We start from the raw sequence: 15,591 nt of genomic DNA on the forward strand, positions 1-15,591 counted from the left end.
GCAATAGTTCGTCAATCGAATGTGGCCCTTTGGCTGAAAAGGTTGGCCACCCCTGCATTACATTATCTGTATTAAGTTGAAGGCAGAATTTTATGTTCATTTGTCTCTTATTCTCATATTATTCTAGTCAAAAGGGCGCCAATCACTATTTCACAATTCTTTACAGAACATTTGGACCTGGCGCCATATCCATCGGCTTATATACCATGTTAGCGTGGGTTGTATCTAGAATCAGGATCAAAACAGCAAATCGTCCCCCACTCCAAACGATGGTCGCGCATGGGCCCCCATAGGGTGGTCAATTTTCAAGTTGAAGATTTCATTCCGTCAATAATATTGGTAATTGCATTAAATTGCATTTTTTAATCCTATCTCAGTCCCCCGCGATGGTCAGAATTACCTGAAGAGCTGGGGCGCGTAATTCATAATTATAACATCTGGTATCTTGCAATAATTACTTTAGTATATGTTGTTAATTCGTGACCTCCGGTCTGTTATATAGTCAGAAGATATTGAAGTGGCTCAAACGTAGCATACTAAAAGAAAAACTTGCGTGAGACGCACACACAAATAGTCATGTCTAGTGCTCTGGGGGTGCCCCGGTGGTATTTGCATAGTGGGCTCAGATTGGAAGGACCAGACTGTTAGTCACGCCCACCCAGCGCGGCTATTGACGATGGACATTCATAAGTTTCGGCTAATGTCTTTCTTTAGTAGCACACTTCGCGGAGTCGCATGTTGGCCGAAACTGCATATGTCTTTAGGTGTGTCGTGGCGCGGTATTGGCTGGCACCTGAATACCTATTACTATGAATTATGCATGCTTTATTTCGTGAGGGGGAGACATATGTATTTCAAAATCAAGCTATCTATTTCAAAATCAAGCTATCTAGAGACATTTAAATCGCGAAGTTCAAAGAGAATTTTCAAGTTAATGAAATCTCTCGAAAATACTCTATAATTTATTTTGGCTTACGAAATACTATTGAGTCCCCTCCGTATTGGGAGATTTGGGGTGTGGCGAGAATGCAAATCGTTGGGTGCGATAAATCGTACTCTATAAATGTCGCCGGGTACATTATGACGTAACAAGCAAATTTCGCATCTTTTTAAAGAAATTTGTTACCTCATTGGGCATTTTCAGCGCAATCCATATATGGTCTTCCAATATAACTACTAATGCCAAATAAATGTAATCGTGATTACTTTCCCAATGTAATCATAATCGACTACTTCCTGATTTTGCTGTAATCGTAATCGCTTGATTCAGAAGTAATCGTAATCGCAATCGATTACATTCATGAAGTAATCACCCCATGTCTGATCACAATCTATTACAACTCGAATCCCTAGTCGCATCTGTACCGTAGCATCGTTTTATTCGCCAGTGGGCTCTCATCAACGCACATTACCCGATACCCAAGGTATTCCTTCATCCGAGCAAGCTGCTATCAAACTTGTCAGGAAAAGTAAGAAGACTTGTTCGTTGTCAGTTCATATATTTCACTTCGTACATCACGGTCAACCACGAAAATCCAGAGGAACGCTTTTACTGGTATGGGACAGAAAGATATTGCCACTGATAAAGGAACTATGAATCTCATTTTGACAGAATAACGTCAATCAACGAAAATAATCCTCACAAGAAAAACCTATTCACTAAACAGTCTCGAGCGATATTTCACTGGAAATCAATAACATATTAAAACATGGAAATTCAATTGTTCTAAAATTGATTTGTTAATACACGGGCATCATTTCTAATCAAGAAGTCAGGAGTCTATTGGCATGGAATGCTAGTAGCGTAAGTACTTCTTATAATGATACTAATGGGAAGGCACTGCTTTATAACCCACATATGTTGGCAGCAATAAGCAACAAGATCCACTATATCACGGTCAAGATAGACGGGCAGGTAAACTGCACATGCACATGCGATTAAGAAGGATGGTTTAGCTCACATTTATCAGGTTTCATGTAAAAGTGCATTAACAAAAATGACCAGCACCTACACCTGTTTATGCTATTAAATAAATCTAGCGAACGAAATTCTGAAAATGCTACTTAAAATCATATATTCAACGTAAATCATTTGTGATAATCAATAGACAACATTTCTTTCTCTTAGCTAAATGAAACAAAACAAAAAGAATATTTGGCTATTACAAGCCTCAATCTCGTTTTCAGATCTGTGTAAGAGGCATTGCATATGTGTATTCTGTAAGCGTCCGGCAGTTATTGCCAGAAATGTAGCTTAACGTAGAAATATCGAAAAAGTGGATGTGTGGATGTTCAGAGATCATAGTACACGGTATTTGCAGTGCGGTGAGAAAAATTCAAACAACCTACAGTGAGGTCTGATGTGTTAATTTTTACTTTGATGATAGGTATTTCTTGGCAGGAATCTGTACAATTTTGCATGCAACTATAAAGTGAAACATTAAAATCATTTCAACAGCAATCGTGCTCATCAGAAATTTTCAAAATCATTCTAATTTCGAATCAGTGTATGGAATATTTTCAGACAGGACACGACAAACACCATGAAATCCTTTTGTTCACAACACTAATGGGTTGGCTTCACAGAAATTTCCTACAAGTTTCCTACATTTGAATACAATCAATTACTCGGACATTTCACACAGAAAACGTTCAAAATATGATACATCGGGGATATTCCAATAGAATCCCGTCAAATGCAGCATACAATTTTTTTTTCAAATCTCACCTGGAAAACTTGAATATTGACGCAGACCAAAAATCTTATCAACACTTTAACAAAGAGTAAAAGTATCGGAACAACGCAGATACATTTGAATTTCCGTAACTTCCCTGACGTACTATATATAATATTACCTAAAATCAGAGTATTATTCCACAGGTTACAAAGTATGAGCTCGTTTCAGTGCTACCTATAAGGTAGAAAGTTAGAATTCGACAACTGGAAAATTTTCAGCTTTTCTGAATTAGACTGAAAGTAGAATTATAGCAACACAGTTTTTCCAAATTAGATCAGAATAACCGAAAATGCAAAAACGGGAAACTGAATATGAAGTTTTTCCAGATTCCGGGGATTCACTGATTAAATTGTTAGTTTGTCTTTGAAGATTTTGAATTTATTATCCCCGGAATCCAGTAAAAAAAAGTACTGTACAGCAAACTGGGCTCGTTTTGCACTATACAGTTCTCCTGTGGCATTTTCAGGAAAACCAGAAATTAGATTACAATTACAATTAGAGCATTGAATCATTTCGCAAATAGGATTACAATTGAAGCAAAGAAACATTTCACAATTTATAGACTAGAATTAGATTAACAGCATTTTGCTCCAATTTGGCTAATTAGACTAGGGTTACCATATTTTGAGAATTTCAAAAATTTTTAGACTCGCAATACCGTAGGACAATCCTGAAAAAATGGTACATTTTCTGCATTTCTTGGTCGGTCGACCAAAAATAAAAAAAGGCTTTCCGGCTCAGCGCCCGAAATGGAGTGTTTTTTTTCACATTATTAGTTGGTTGACTAAAAAAAACGAAAAACTTTCTGGCTCAGCTCCCAAAATAGCTGATTTACTGTATCTCAGTCGAATTTAGACCAATATTTAACCAAAATTCTCAAAAAAGAGGACATTTGGACGTCCTCCGAGGACGTATGGTAACCCTAAACTAGACAAATAGAATTATCTAGTTCTCAAAGTCTGGAAAGTACTGATGCTACAACGAACAAAGAAGGTCCATACAAATTGTTCTACACATAGGAGTAAAGCTCTTTATTAATTTGCATTGACAACTTGCCTTCTTCGTACACCGTTGCTTGTCGAGTTGACGGCAGCGTCGTGGTTGGTTCCGTTCTGTTGGCTTTGTTTCGACGCTGGTTTCCGACTGTAGGCGTTTCTCCAGAAATTGGCAAACAGAACGAAGAAAATGGTACCTGCGACGAGAGAATCGTCGGGTTATATAAAGCGAGAAGAACGTTTGGACAAAACGTGTGCGAAAAAGGCAAGGTTTTCACATCTTCAATTGTAGAGTTTCTTGGAGGTACGGAACTTCAATGTACAATTGAATAGTATATTCATATCGAAATTAACCAGAATATGTTCGGCTGACACTCGTCAGGCGTTATCGTCAGCAACTTGTAGAGAATTGGAAAGAACATCGTATATCAACAATCGTATCACAATATGACGTCACCGACATGAAATTTCGAATAATCGGGACGAAGAGAGCGAGTCAGCTCAATGTACTATTTTTAAATGGTGGACAAACTCCTTCTGTAGGCACAGACTTGGTCGGCGTCTTTTGATAATCAATATTGAATCGAGCCGAGTCATTTTACGCATTTGAAAAATCACTCAAGTCGGGTCACCGAAAAATCGTGACTCGAGTCATTACAACCCTGACCGGCAATCAGTAGTTCAGAACAAACTTGGAGAACTAGAAAATGTTCAGCTTTTCCAAATTAGATTAGAAGTAGAATTACAGCTACACAATTATTTTCAAATTAGAATTATAGCTGCACAGGCTGTTTTTTTCCAAATTATAGTATTAGAATTAAAGCTAGTTTTTTCCAAACTAGAGTAGAATTAGAATTACACTACGCGTTTTTTTTCAAAGTAGATTATAATACCAAGTACTGAATTTGAGAAAAATCGGACATTGAGTCAGGCTCCGTTAATGTCAAATCATGGTTCATCCTTATGTGCACGGGAATAGCAAATGTCTGTACAGCAAGCTTCGATCGTTACGCACGATACAGCTCTCCTGAAGCATTTACAGGAAAACCAGAACATAGATTGGATAGCTGGTTCGTGGTACAGAACTTGAATATAGCTTTCAATACAACATCTGTTGTAAAAGAATAGAATAAAAGACTTTTCGGGCGCCTCTTTTTAAGAGTTAACGGCACACTAAAGGGATTTAAACAGATTTAAAAGCAAAACCAAAAAGGCAGAGTATGATGCGACAATCAAAATCACAGACCATGGAATTCGCATCGTAACAATGGCAACAATAACAAACTTTGAAGTATAGGGACAGGTTGCCAGTAAATTTGACCTCTGGTAAATTCGGCCCGGTAAATTCGGCCCTCCGAGAATATTGTATTAAAATGTATTCCCAACCGTTAACATGAATTAATTACATAATTATACTATTATCAAGTGATTTGGATGTCAGGGTATGCGTAGATCGCGTAACCGCGGGAGATAGCGCGGATATTCACGGCGCCGAATTTACTCTGTAAATTCGGCCCTCGGAGAATTTTGTATAAAAATGTATTACCAACTATTAATGTGAATTAATTACATAATTATATTATTATCAAGTGATTTGGAGGTTAGGGGTTAGGATTAGGTTAGGTAATGTAGAGGTCAGGGTTACGGTTAGGATTAGGGGTAGGATTAGGGTTAGGGTTAAGGTTAGGTAATGTTATTGTAACTGTTATTGTTACCCTGGCCGAATTTACCGACGGCCGAAGTGACCGGGGGCCGAATTTACCAGAGGCCGAATTTACTGGAAATCATAGGGACATACTGTAGGCCTACTATAGTAGCAGCGCAATTTGTGAATAAACAGTTGCACGCACGATACAACAAGCACTAATGAGAAATTTGTAAGTTATAGAGAAAATCCTTTTGTCTGCATAAAATAGGTTTGTGCAACTGAATAATGGTAGATGAGTGTCAGCCGAAAAGATTCGGGTTCATTTCAAAATGAATATACTATTCACAAACATACGTGCATTGAAGGCTTCAAATAGATAGCCTACCGTAGGAGCCGATGAGATATTTGAAGACTTCAGGATACTTGCAGTCTGTGAAGGCAACGATATTCCCGATGTGACCGAACACAACCACAAATTGAGTCTGAAAACAACAAAGATGCGAAGATATCAGTCAAAAATCCTCTAACACAGATACTGTAGGAGAGGAAAAATGAAATGTATTTCAGTAGCTCGAATGCAGAAAGCAGAGTTGAATAACTAGAAAGTTAGTTTAGATTAGAATTACAGCTACACAATTTTTACCACAGTTTGAATTACAATTACTGAATTCGCCAGTTCAGTTCAGTTCATAATAAATCATAATTCATTCTTACGAGGATGAAAATGGCAAATATGTCTGTACACCGGGCTTGGCTCATTTTGCAGCATAGAGTTCACCAGTAGCATATTCAGGAAAACCAGAAATTAGATTGGAATTAAAATCAGAGCAAAGATTCACAAATTACATTACCGGCATTTCACTTTAATTAGATAACTATAATTATCTAATTGTCCAAGTCTGGCACAAAGGCTGCATATGTCAACCTCGAGAAAGCACCCGTCCCTCATTTTCGAATTCAACGGCAACAATACGCAATGTTTGCCGACTGGACTCGTCATGAAATATTCAAACGATCATGCCGAGCACTTAGTTAGGACTGGCATACAAGAATGCAAGTATACAATTTCCCCATGTTTATTACGCTGCAAAAAACAGGGTTCAGCAGTTCAAATCACATCCAAATAAATGTCGAACTCTATGAACGGCTGACATTACTGACAATACGAATGAGATACGAAATTCCATCTCCAATACGAACAGACAAAAAATGGTGGATCCCAATAGGTGAACATGTGCAAATTGTATTTTCAAACATAAAATTCATGATGATCTCTGGACAACCAATGCTACAGTACAATATAGAGGCCAGAGGGAGTCATAATGCATATCATTGCATTGCTCATTTTTATTGATTTAGGCAGTTTCTCCTGTGATATACATAACCACTATTCCAGAATAACTTCAAGATGAGCTGCTATATAGAAATCACTAGGCTGGACGTTATATTGGTGCCATGCCATGTACGTTGCGGTCAGACCCAACGGTGTCGTCGGAAGAGTAACGTGTTATTTTACATTTGCCACCACCACCTATATCTTTGTGGATACGAATGGATTTTCGACACTCGTCCATGTCAAATAGACTGCTTGGATTTTCGATACACGGCAGTGTATTTTAAGAAATGTTGCCACAGAAATCGCGTTGAAATAATGAACTTCCTCCAATTTTTTACATAAATTGTTAATTTAAAGAAAGGTCGTTTTGATGAGGCTGTTTATCACTGTCCTAAAGTTAATATTTTCACAAGACAGATCACGGTTGCCCGTTAATAGAGTTAAATTTAAACTAAAACTGGGGAGGGGGGGGGATCGTGACATTCCAATGGGGGACCGTGAAGACAGAAAGGTTGAGAACCACTTATTTAGGCCATGCTAAATGAGAAAATATTAGTCTCAACTCGTGGACAAACGTAGTGTTACACAGTGATAATCAGTATAGTAAAAAGAAAGTATAGCAAGTTGCAGTACTGACCATTTGAAAAACCGTAAGATACTTTTTCCACCACAAGTATTTGTGGTATGCCGGCCCGAGCGCTGAGATGCCATAGTACGAGTACATGACCATATGCACGAAAGAGTTGATCATTCCGTGGAAGGTCCCAAGTCCACCTAATAACGATTCAGAACGTTGGCAAAGACTGACAAAGAACAGCACCATTGCTGTTGGGAATTTCCTCAATCATCAGACGAAATGCCACCAGATTGCGATACAATAAAAAGATAGGAAGGTGCCGCAATGAATTGCAGTTGCCTTTCAATTAAACACCCACCTTGGCCGAGAACACATAAATAAAAGGTAAGTGCACTGGAACTGTTCAAAAATAACTTCTTTTCTTTCAAATTTTACTGGCTACTTGACAAAATTGTTAGACAGGGTTGTAATGACTCGAGTCACAATTTTCTGATGACTCGACTTGACCCGAGTCATTTTATCAAAATACAGAAATGACTCCACTCGAGTCAATCTGTGTATTGACTCGACTTGGACTCGAACCAAGTCATAAGACTCGAGACTCAGTCGGCCAAGACCGACATTTCATTGTAATTTCGATGAATAGTAAAGTAACCACACTATTGGGATTTCGTCTATTCGTACGAATAAGGGGAGAGTGGGTAGGTGAGTAGGTAGTGAGCCTTTTTCTAACAATCACACAGCTTGAAAAGCATATGTGATGTCACAGTCACCAGATATGGCAGTGGCCCACACCTCAACAATGGCCCATACCTACCCACTCTCCCCTACTTGAAAATGCGACAAGAAACTGCTAAAAGTGAGGAAAATTAGTCTAATATCAATGCAAAGCATTCGATATCACAAAACAGTTAAAAAAAGTCAGTTAACAAGACTTAAACGGGAAACTGAGCAGTCAACACAATGACTTGGACTCGAATCATATTACCATGACTCGGACTCGACCCTCTGCTTGGACTCGGACTTATCTCGGTGGTGAATTGAAAATGACTCGACTTGGCTCGAGCCAAAACTGTAAAAGCGAGATTGACTTGTGACTCGGAGCCTTGTGACTTGGTTGCAACCATGTTGTTAGGTTACCTAGATACACGCTGCACACCAAATTTGGCTAGATTCCAACCAGCAGAAGGGAACAGCCCTAATGTACAACACAACGTTCATACCCGGAGAGAATTTGACTCCGAACCACCAGGTGAACGCCATGATGCTGTGATGAAAAACGTGCAAGAACGAGACGTGCTGGAATTTCTTTCTCGCAATGAAAAACACCTGGAAATAAATTGATTAGGTCAGGAATCTTCAAGTTGATTACCAGGTTACCATGTAGTCAAAGCTGTAACTGCCATCGGTGATCTGTCGCGTGTAATGTGTCGCCTCAATATGGTTGGACATATACACTATGGAGAGTGAAACTATGGAATGGTAAACGTGGAATGGCAACGACCGATTTTGCAGCTTCGTTCCGCTTCGCTGAAGCTTCACTCAGACTTATTTTACGGCAGCTACTGTAGGATTGATGGCAATCCACAAGTCGTCTTCCAGAGCGCCGAATTAACTGAATCTGGTATTGATCGAAAGCTACTGTCACACTGAGTTATGGTCATTGTTTTGCGGTCATACGATTGTTCTGAACAATGCACATTTTAAATGTTGAGGGTGATTTTTCATCTAAGTACGAAGCCTGACCGTATTTAAATTTATATTTTCAGAATCAGTGCGACAGTAGCTTTCGATCAAGACCAGATTCACTAAGTTCTGAGCTCTGGACAACTTTTGGATTGCCAGAAATCCTATGGTAGCGGCCGTAAAATAAGTCTGAGTAAAGCTTCAGCGAAGCGGAACGAAGCTACAAAATCGGTCATTGCCATTCCACGTTTACATTCTATAGTGAAACGATCATTATTCTTCAATAAATTGACTGGACACTTAGCATTTACGGTGGGTAATTCTTCCATTAATATTATTGATAGAATTTGCTATCGTTAAATGCTATTTTTTTTCGATTCCAATATCTTCAGCATTGCTTTTTTCTAATACTTATCAATTTCATGGGGTGTCTAGTGAATTTTCAAGAAAAATTGTAAAAAGCTACTTTCGAACAGCCTTATTGTACACTTTTGGAATTGACGAACTCATGCGTGAACCCGTGTGAGGAATAGCCGGGACACATTCATCAGTCTTTCGAGAGCGAGGAATCAATCTACGTAATCGAGCAAAAGAATGCAACGCAATTGAACTCACAGTGTCCAGAAATTCAAAGTGCTTCGATAACCAGAAGAGATAACAAACTCGAACCATCCTAAGCGCTTGCGGAGTGTATGAATAATCGCATTCTTGGCACACAAACGAGTAACCGGTCGCCCATCCGGAAACCAGAAACTGAAAAGGAAACGGCTTTATCACAAGAAATAGGAGGCCGCATATTTTTGTCCTTCATATTTTTGTGGCATATACACCGACTCATAATATAAGCAAAACACACACACGATCTGTGCATATGTATACCATGAGTGCATGACGTGCATGTGCCGCTGGACAAGGAACGTGCAGATATAGCCTTGTAAGGTTTTTCGAGTTTTGAACCACCCATCCATGGTATCCCTTTAACGCTGAGCGCCAAGCGGGGAAGTCAAGGATACCAGTGTTACTACCGTAATTTTCGGAATATAGTGCGCCCCCATGTATAATACGCACCCTTAAAATGACGTGTATATTCTGGGAAAAAGCCTGTACCCATGTATAGTACGCATCCTGCATTCGCAGTAAATGAGTACATGAATAGTTGCGGTTTAGTATTCGATGTTGTTCTGTTTTGCGATGTCACTGTCGAACAATCATGACATAATGATCGCTAATCATAATACAATTAACGGCATTGTCTCTGAACGAGTAGATAGTATGCAAAGCCTGTGAGGACGGCGACGCGATAGCTCAGGCTAACGACACACGACATCTTGCGCACGTGACCTATTACAATTACAGATGCGATTGCTCAGGCCAACGGTTATGTAGAGCGCACCAGTCCTGTTGGAGACGCGACTGATCACGCAAGCGATTATATCTTGCGCACATGGCCTCTTGTGTGTGCGATTGTTAAGGCCTGTCGTTGACTGCGATGAATCAACAAGGATTGCCGCGCACGCTTGTAGCAATCAATCAGCGACCTAATTTCGCCGGCGTACAAACGGCAAACCAACTCAGCAAGAGATCGCGTGCTTTGCAGACGACTCTCGTTAATTAGAAACACGCTTTCGTTAATTGGCAACACGCTTCTCTATTTGGCAGCGGGTTACACTCTATAATACGAATCACGGGGGCCCAATGGCTAGAGGTGACGCGCAATTTAAACAAGCAGGAAGAAAGGTGTGATTTCAAGTTTTTGATCGAAGGATTTTTTTTCAAGGCTTGCTGTACCCATGTATAATACGCACCCCCCTATTTTAGGGCAAAAAATCGGTAAAATTTTGCGCATTATAAGTGGAAAATTACGGAAATCAGGTCTTTGGTCTGACCCGGCCGGGGATCGAACCCGCGACCTACCAATCAACAAGCAGGGTGCTCCACCAATACGCTATCTCGTCAAAATACCTTAGTACTGACGAATTCAGATACAAGCTATTACTACTTCTATCTTATTTTAATCCACACACAGTTCATGGGAAAAGGCGCGTGAACAGAAAAGGAAGTAGTTGAAATGCCTAATAATGAAACATATTGTAACCTTCAATGCACCGTCCTTATTACGTATCAAAATCAATAAACAGCTACAACACGCCATGGCTTAAAACAGGAAAGAATATTTCCACCAACAATACGGCACAGCACATCCAGGATGTTCATCACTGCTGTACGTTATGGAATCGGAAATATTTAAAGATGCTCTTGGAGGTACAGATCTTCAGCATGGAATTGAATATTATTAATATTCATATTGAAATGAACCCGAATACCCTCGGTTGACGGTCGTCAGGGACGATCGTAAGCAACTAGTAGAGAATTGGAAAGAATTTTGTGTATCAACATCAACATACGTATCACGAATTATGGCGACTGTTGATATTCAAATTCTTCTGATTTCTCTACTAGTTGCTGACGATTAGCCTACCCCTGAAGAGTGTCACCCTAAAATATTTGGGTTTATTTCAATACATATTATTCAATTAGCAGAAACAGATCTAAACAAATAACTCGCAAAATGAAGTATACATCTAATATGTTTAGAATATGGTAATAATCAAGTCACGACATCATTTCAAGGACTGGCATGGAACTGACCGACAGCAACTACTGCCTAAAGGTCAAGGTAGAATCTCACTTCAATTGGGATGCTCAAATTAAACCTCATAATATCCTAATATGTGTCATGGCCTCATGGGGTATTGGAATTACCATGGGATCCACAACATTTGTCTGCAGTACATATCAAATGCAAGGTAGTGGTAAATTAACTAAAAACAGATTTGCAATCAACATACACCTACGAACCTACGTATGAAAAGCATCTTACCTCATAGAACAAAAACGTAGCGAATAAAACCATGCATAGATTGTATAGGACGATGACAGGTCGCAGCTCTAGTGGCGGGCGTTTCTTCATGTATCGCGGTCCGGCATAAATCACGACCCACAAGTAGATCATTGTTGACACGAAATTTGGAACAACAGATTCCATCAGTGGATAGTCCAGTGCTCGCGGATCTGTCAATATGCATTGAAATTAAGATCATCATAATGTTGGAATTTTCATTTACAGTGACAACAATAATTGGATTTGTTTGGAGTGGCAAAGCAAGCGTTTTCAAACTTTCTTCTTAGAATCGTTATACATTTGAAATCTTGAATATCACGCTGGTACATTAATAGGAACAGCAATTATCAGACTCTGTTCAAATCAAACGGTCAAGTTTTCACAATCGATTTTGTGCGGAACAAGTGAGTCCAACAATACTGCGCAGAGGGCAGTATGGTAAAGACACAACAGATTCATATTCATATAACAGTCAATATTTGTATTGGTCCTTCAAATTATATTCGTACCAAAGTCTTGATAATGTAGCCTAGCAATGATGACGTCCAGAACATGAAAAAACTGTAACCAACTGGTACGAGGCATGTTGAATAGACATTTTAATCATCACGTTAAGTGCAAATGCGAATTGAGTCCCTCACAAGAGTCATCCATGATTCAACTAATACGCTATGATGCTATGTTAGTTGAAGTAATCATATTGAATTTAAGTCGGTATCAAATTACCATAAGCATGAATGCATTGTTCTATGCCCAAAGCCACAAAGGAATGTATCAAACGGTTCCTTTTATCTATTTTATTCCTATACAATGGTAGCTATAATTTTCCAGCACCATCCCCATATCAACTGTGTTTATTGGACAGGGTTACTGAATCTTTTCGTCCAATGTCATGAAATTAACCTTAATCTTTTCATTAAATGGTAACACATCAGCAGCGCATCGTTGATGATGACAATGGTTTGATGAAATGCTTTAATGATAGCCATGCCTATGTGTGCAAGAATAGAAATATCAACTTCGTGGACCTGCAATAAAAATAGTTCTGTAGTAAGTCAGTTCAAAGCAGTCACTCGTTTACTCAAGTAGAAGCATGCCACCATTAGGGCTGTTCAAAATTAACTTTTTTTTTCAAATTTTACTGGCTGCTTCATAAAACTGTTCAGTTACTCCTTAAAAACGCGGCACCTATAGGCATATCGCTATTTGAGAGAAAAAAGTTTAGATTTGTTTTAATAAAAATAAATACCGTATAGAAATTTTTCAAATTTTACCGGCTACCCACCATGAAATTGTTAGGTTGTCTGAAAATACAATGTACAGCAAATTAGCCCAATTTCCAACCAGTAGAAACGAACTTATTGGGGTACAGAATTCTGGATTTGGAAAAAATAGCATTTACGGTGGCAAATTCTTCAATTATCAACTAACGAATATAGATCTATGTATTTTTATTGAACCAATTTCCCCTTGACATAACTGATTTGTAATTATATAACATATTTAAAATTTAAAAATTATTCCTTCGAGTCGGAACATTGCCAAGAGTTTTTGCAATTTGTTAACACAGATAAATTGAATATTACCAAATATGCATTCCAGTGGAGATGAATCTTACCTGCTTTTTCCATGGTTTCGTTATACCTCTTCAACATCTGATTTATAACGGGAATTCCCATTATGGAGGTATTCTGTTGTTGCCGCCACACAAAATATAATATATTTGATTATAATGTTGAACAACGATGGCTGCAAAATAGAATTACACAGATGCACCATTATCAAAAGTTCGAGTACAAATGTTTGGTGGCTGCAAGACAACAACATCGTTGTAATTGTAAGGAGACTATCAGCTCTACGGTGACCATGAAAACATAAGCCTATACCAGGAGTCATACTTTAAGGCCTGTGACCTGATTTGAGATTTTGGAAGAACGCTTAGTAAAGCATTTTAAAATGGTGAAATTGATTTCAGTTTGAAAATATTGTTGCTGTTGTTCAAAATAAACTATTCTCCTGTGATCAAAATCGCTATTCCTCACTAGCTGATACGGCTTCGGCGATGGTAATAACATTCCATGGAGGGAGAATTAGCTAATATGAATGGGCAATTGGGCATATTACGTTGACATGCAATGGCCCAGAGACTGCCAAGGTCGACATTCTTGAAAAACGACTTGGAGCTTACACATAAGATCAAGCTTTACGTGGAGATACTTTTCCGCTAAGTAACATTTTTAGCTAACCGAAATATCGATGCTTTCATAGCTAAGTGTGGTCTGGTATCGTGCACAGCTCATAGTTCAAAATAGAATGAAAGTGACGATCAAGATATTTTCGTTGTATTTATATTTTTTAAATAAAATATTATTTCTTTTGTGGTAACTACGCCCGTGTCAGAGAGAACAGTCTTGTACTGACGTAAAACCTATCTCATCACGATATTGAATTCATGCGGCCAGCGGCCTAAACAAAATTTGATAAGTTGCCCGTGACCCGTTAAAATTGACAACCCCTCGCTTATACGATGATGCAATTCCAGCACCCAGCAATCTTGTGAGCAATTTTTCAGCCAGCTAATGAGCAACCCAGCATCAGTTCTGAGATATTGTGTAGTCAACAAAGACTTTGTTTCCCAATACCATTACAGATTTTCTGAGTAAACTTTTGTTACGAAAACCTCTGACACTTAACTCGGTTAATAATAAATGATTCAACAAAGCACCTCAATTAGCCTTGCATAAATAATATATATATTTCACAAACTGCTGTACTTATTACTGCCTGGAACTAGATATCTGTCGCCGTGTATACACAAAATATCATACAACTTCCTTACCGTAATTGAATTATCCTCTACTACTGATAACATCACATGCAAACATACGATTGAATTGATTTTCAGTATGAAGGCTAACACGACACCGTCACACTAATGCTAAAGATATAGGAATACTAAAATCATTCATACAGTGGTCTCCAGAGATACGTGGGAAGGCTTTGGTGGAACATAGTCGATCATGAGAAACACCGGTCGCAATAATGAGGAATGCAGTTTCTAGATGTTCATGGGGGACACTGGCCCATATTAAAGAAGCACCTATATTTTCCAGCTGATTGTACACGTCTTGATCAGATGAAAATATAATCTGACGGTTTTTGATGAGCTTTGTGCAAAAATTATATATATCTTCAGCACAATTCTAAAATTTAAACCAGAAACTATAGGCCTAGCCTATTCCTTTTCTTCGACATATATCTACCCAGTTAATGGTATTTCTTTTTAGACAAAATGTATTCCAATATACGCCACAAGACATGGATGGATAGACAATGCAGAGCAGAGATGCCAGACGCGCAACCCAACATTTCCATCATCGCATTGATAAAGTACTGCTTTCACGTACCGTGTAGCAAATATATATAAATAAATGCCAATCAACCTCAATTCCTTGATCATACAATGGAAGGTGATGTATTTGTATTTCCACTCTTTTTTTCTCTACCGTTTCCAAGCTCAAGTCATTGAACTTCAACAAGTTTCGCGTCCGTCTTATTCTCCGTAGTATTTGCCACGAGTTTACTTCGGAAATCTGCCTTAATCACGCGAACTTTCAAACCCTGTCTTTCGCGGGAAAGGTTGACAAATGAACCGGACAGAGTCCTGCTGTCGCAAAAGTATTCTGCACGCATCACAACACTGCCTTTG

At 38.7% G+C, this 15,591-nt stretch overlaps 2 protein-coding genes and 1 long non-coding RNA gene across 3 annotated transcripts in view; all 3 read right to left on the minus strand.

Moving 5' to 3' along the window:
• Window positions 1-15,591, minus strand: part of LOC145451538 (uncharacterized) — a 232,931-nt gene that overhangs the window by 58,714 nt on the left and 158,626 nt on the right. The gene's annotated exons all lie outside the window — the stretch shown is intronic.
• The window catches only part of LOC145451515 (RNA-binding protein RO60-like), a 250,536-nt gene that overhangs the window by 10,759 nt on the left and 224,186 nt on the right, over window positions 1-15,591 (minus strand). The gene's annotated exons all lie outside the window — the stretch shown is intronic.
• LOC145451948 (very long chain fatty acid elongase 7-like) lies at window positions 1,480-15,233 on the minus strand. The gene is made up of 7 exons (XM_080330158.1): window positions 13,501-15,233; window positions 11,862-12,052; window positions 9,596-9,733; window positions 8,518-8,623; window positions 7,355-7,491; window positions 5,767-5,863; window positions 1,480-3,930 (listed from the first exon to the last, which is right to left on the minus strand). Exons 1-7 carry the CDS (start codon window positions 13,559-13,561, stop codon window positions 3,773-3,775), a joined length of 888 nt encoding a protein of 295 aa, XP_080186284.1. The 5' UTR covers window positions 13,562-15,233; the 3' UTR covers window positions 1,480-3,772.

Source organism: Botryllus schlosseri, chromosome 12, assembly GCF_051294905.1.
Source record: "Botryllus schlosseri isolate E-star chromosome 12, Bs_hap1, whole genome shotgun sequence".
NCBI lineage: Eukaryota > Metazoa > Chordata > Ascidiacea > Stolidobranchia > Styelidae > Botryllus > Botryllus schlosseri.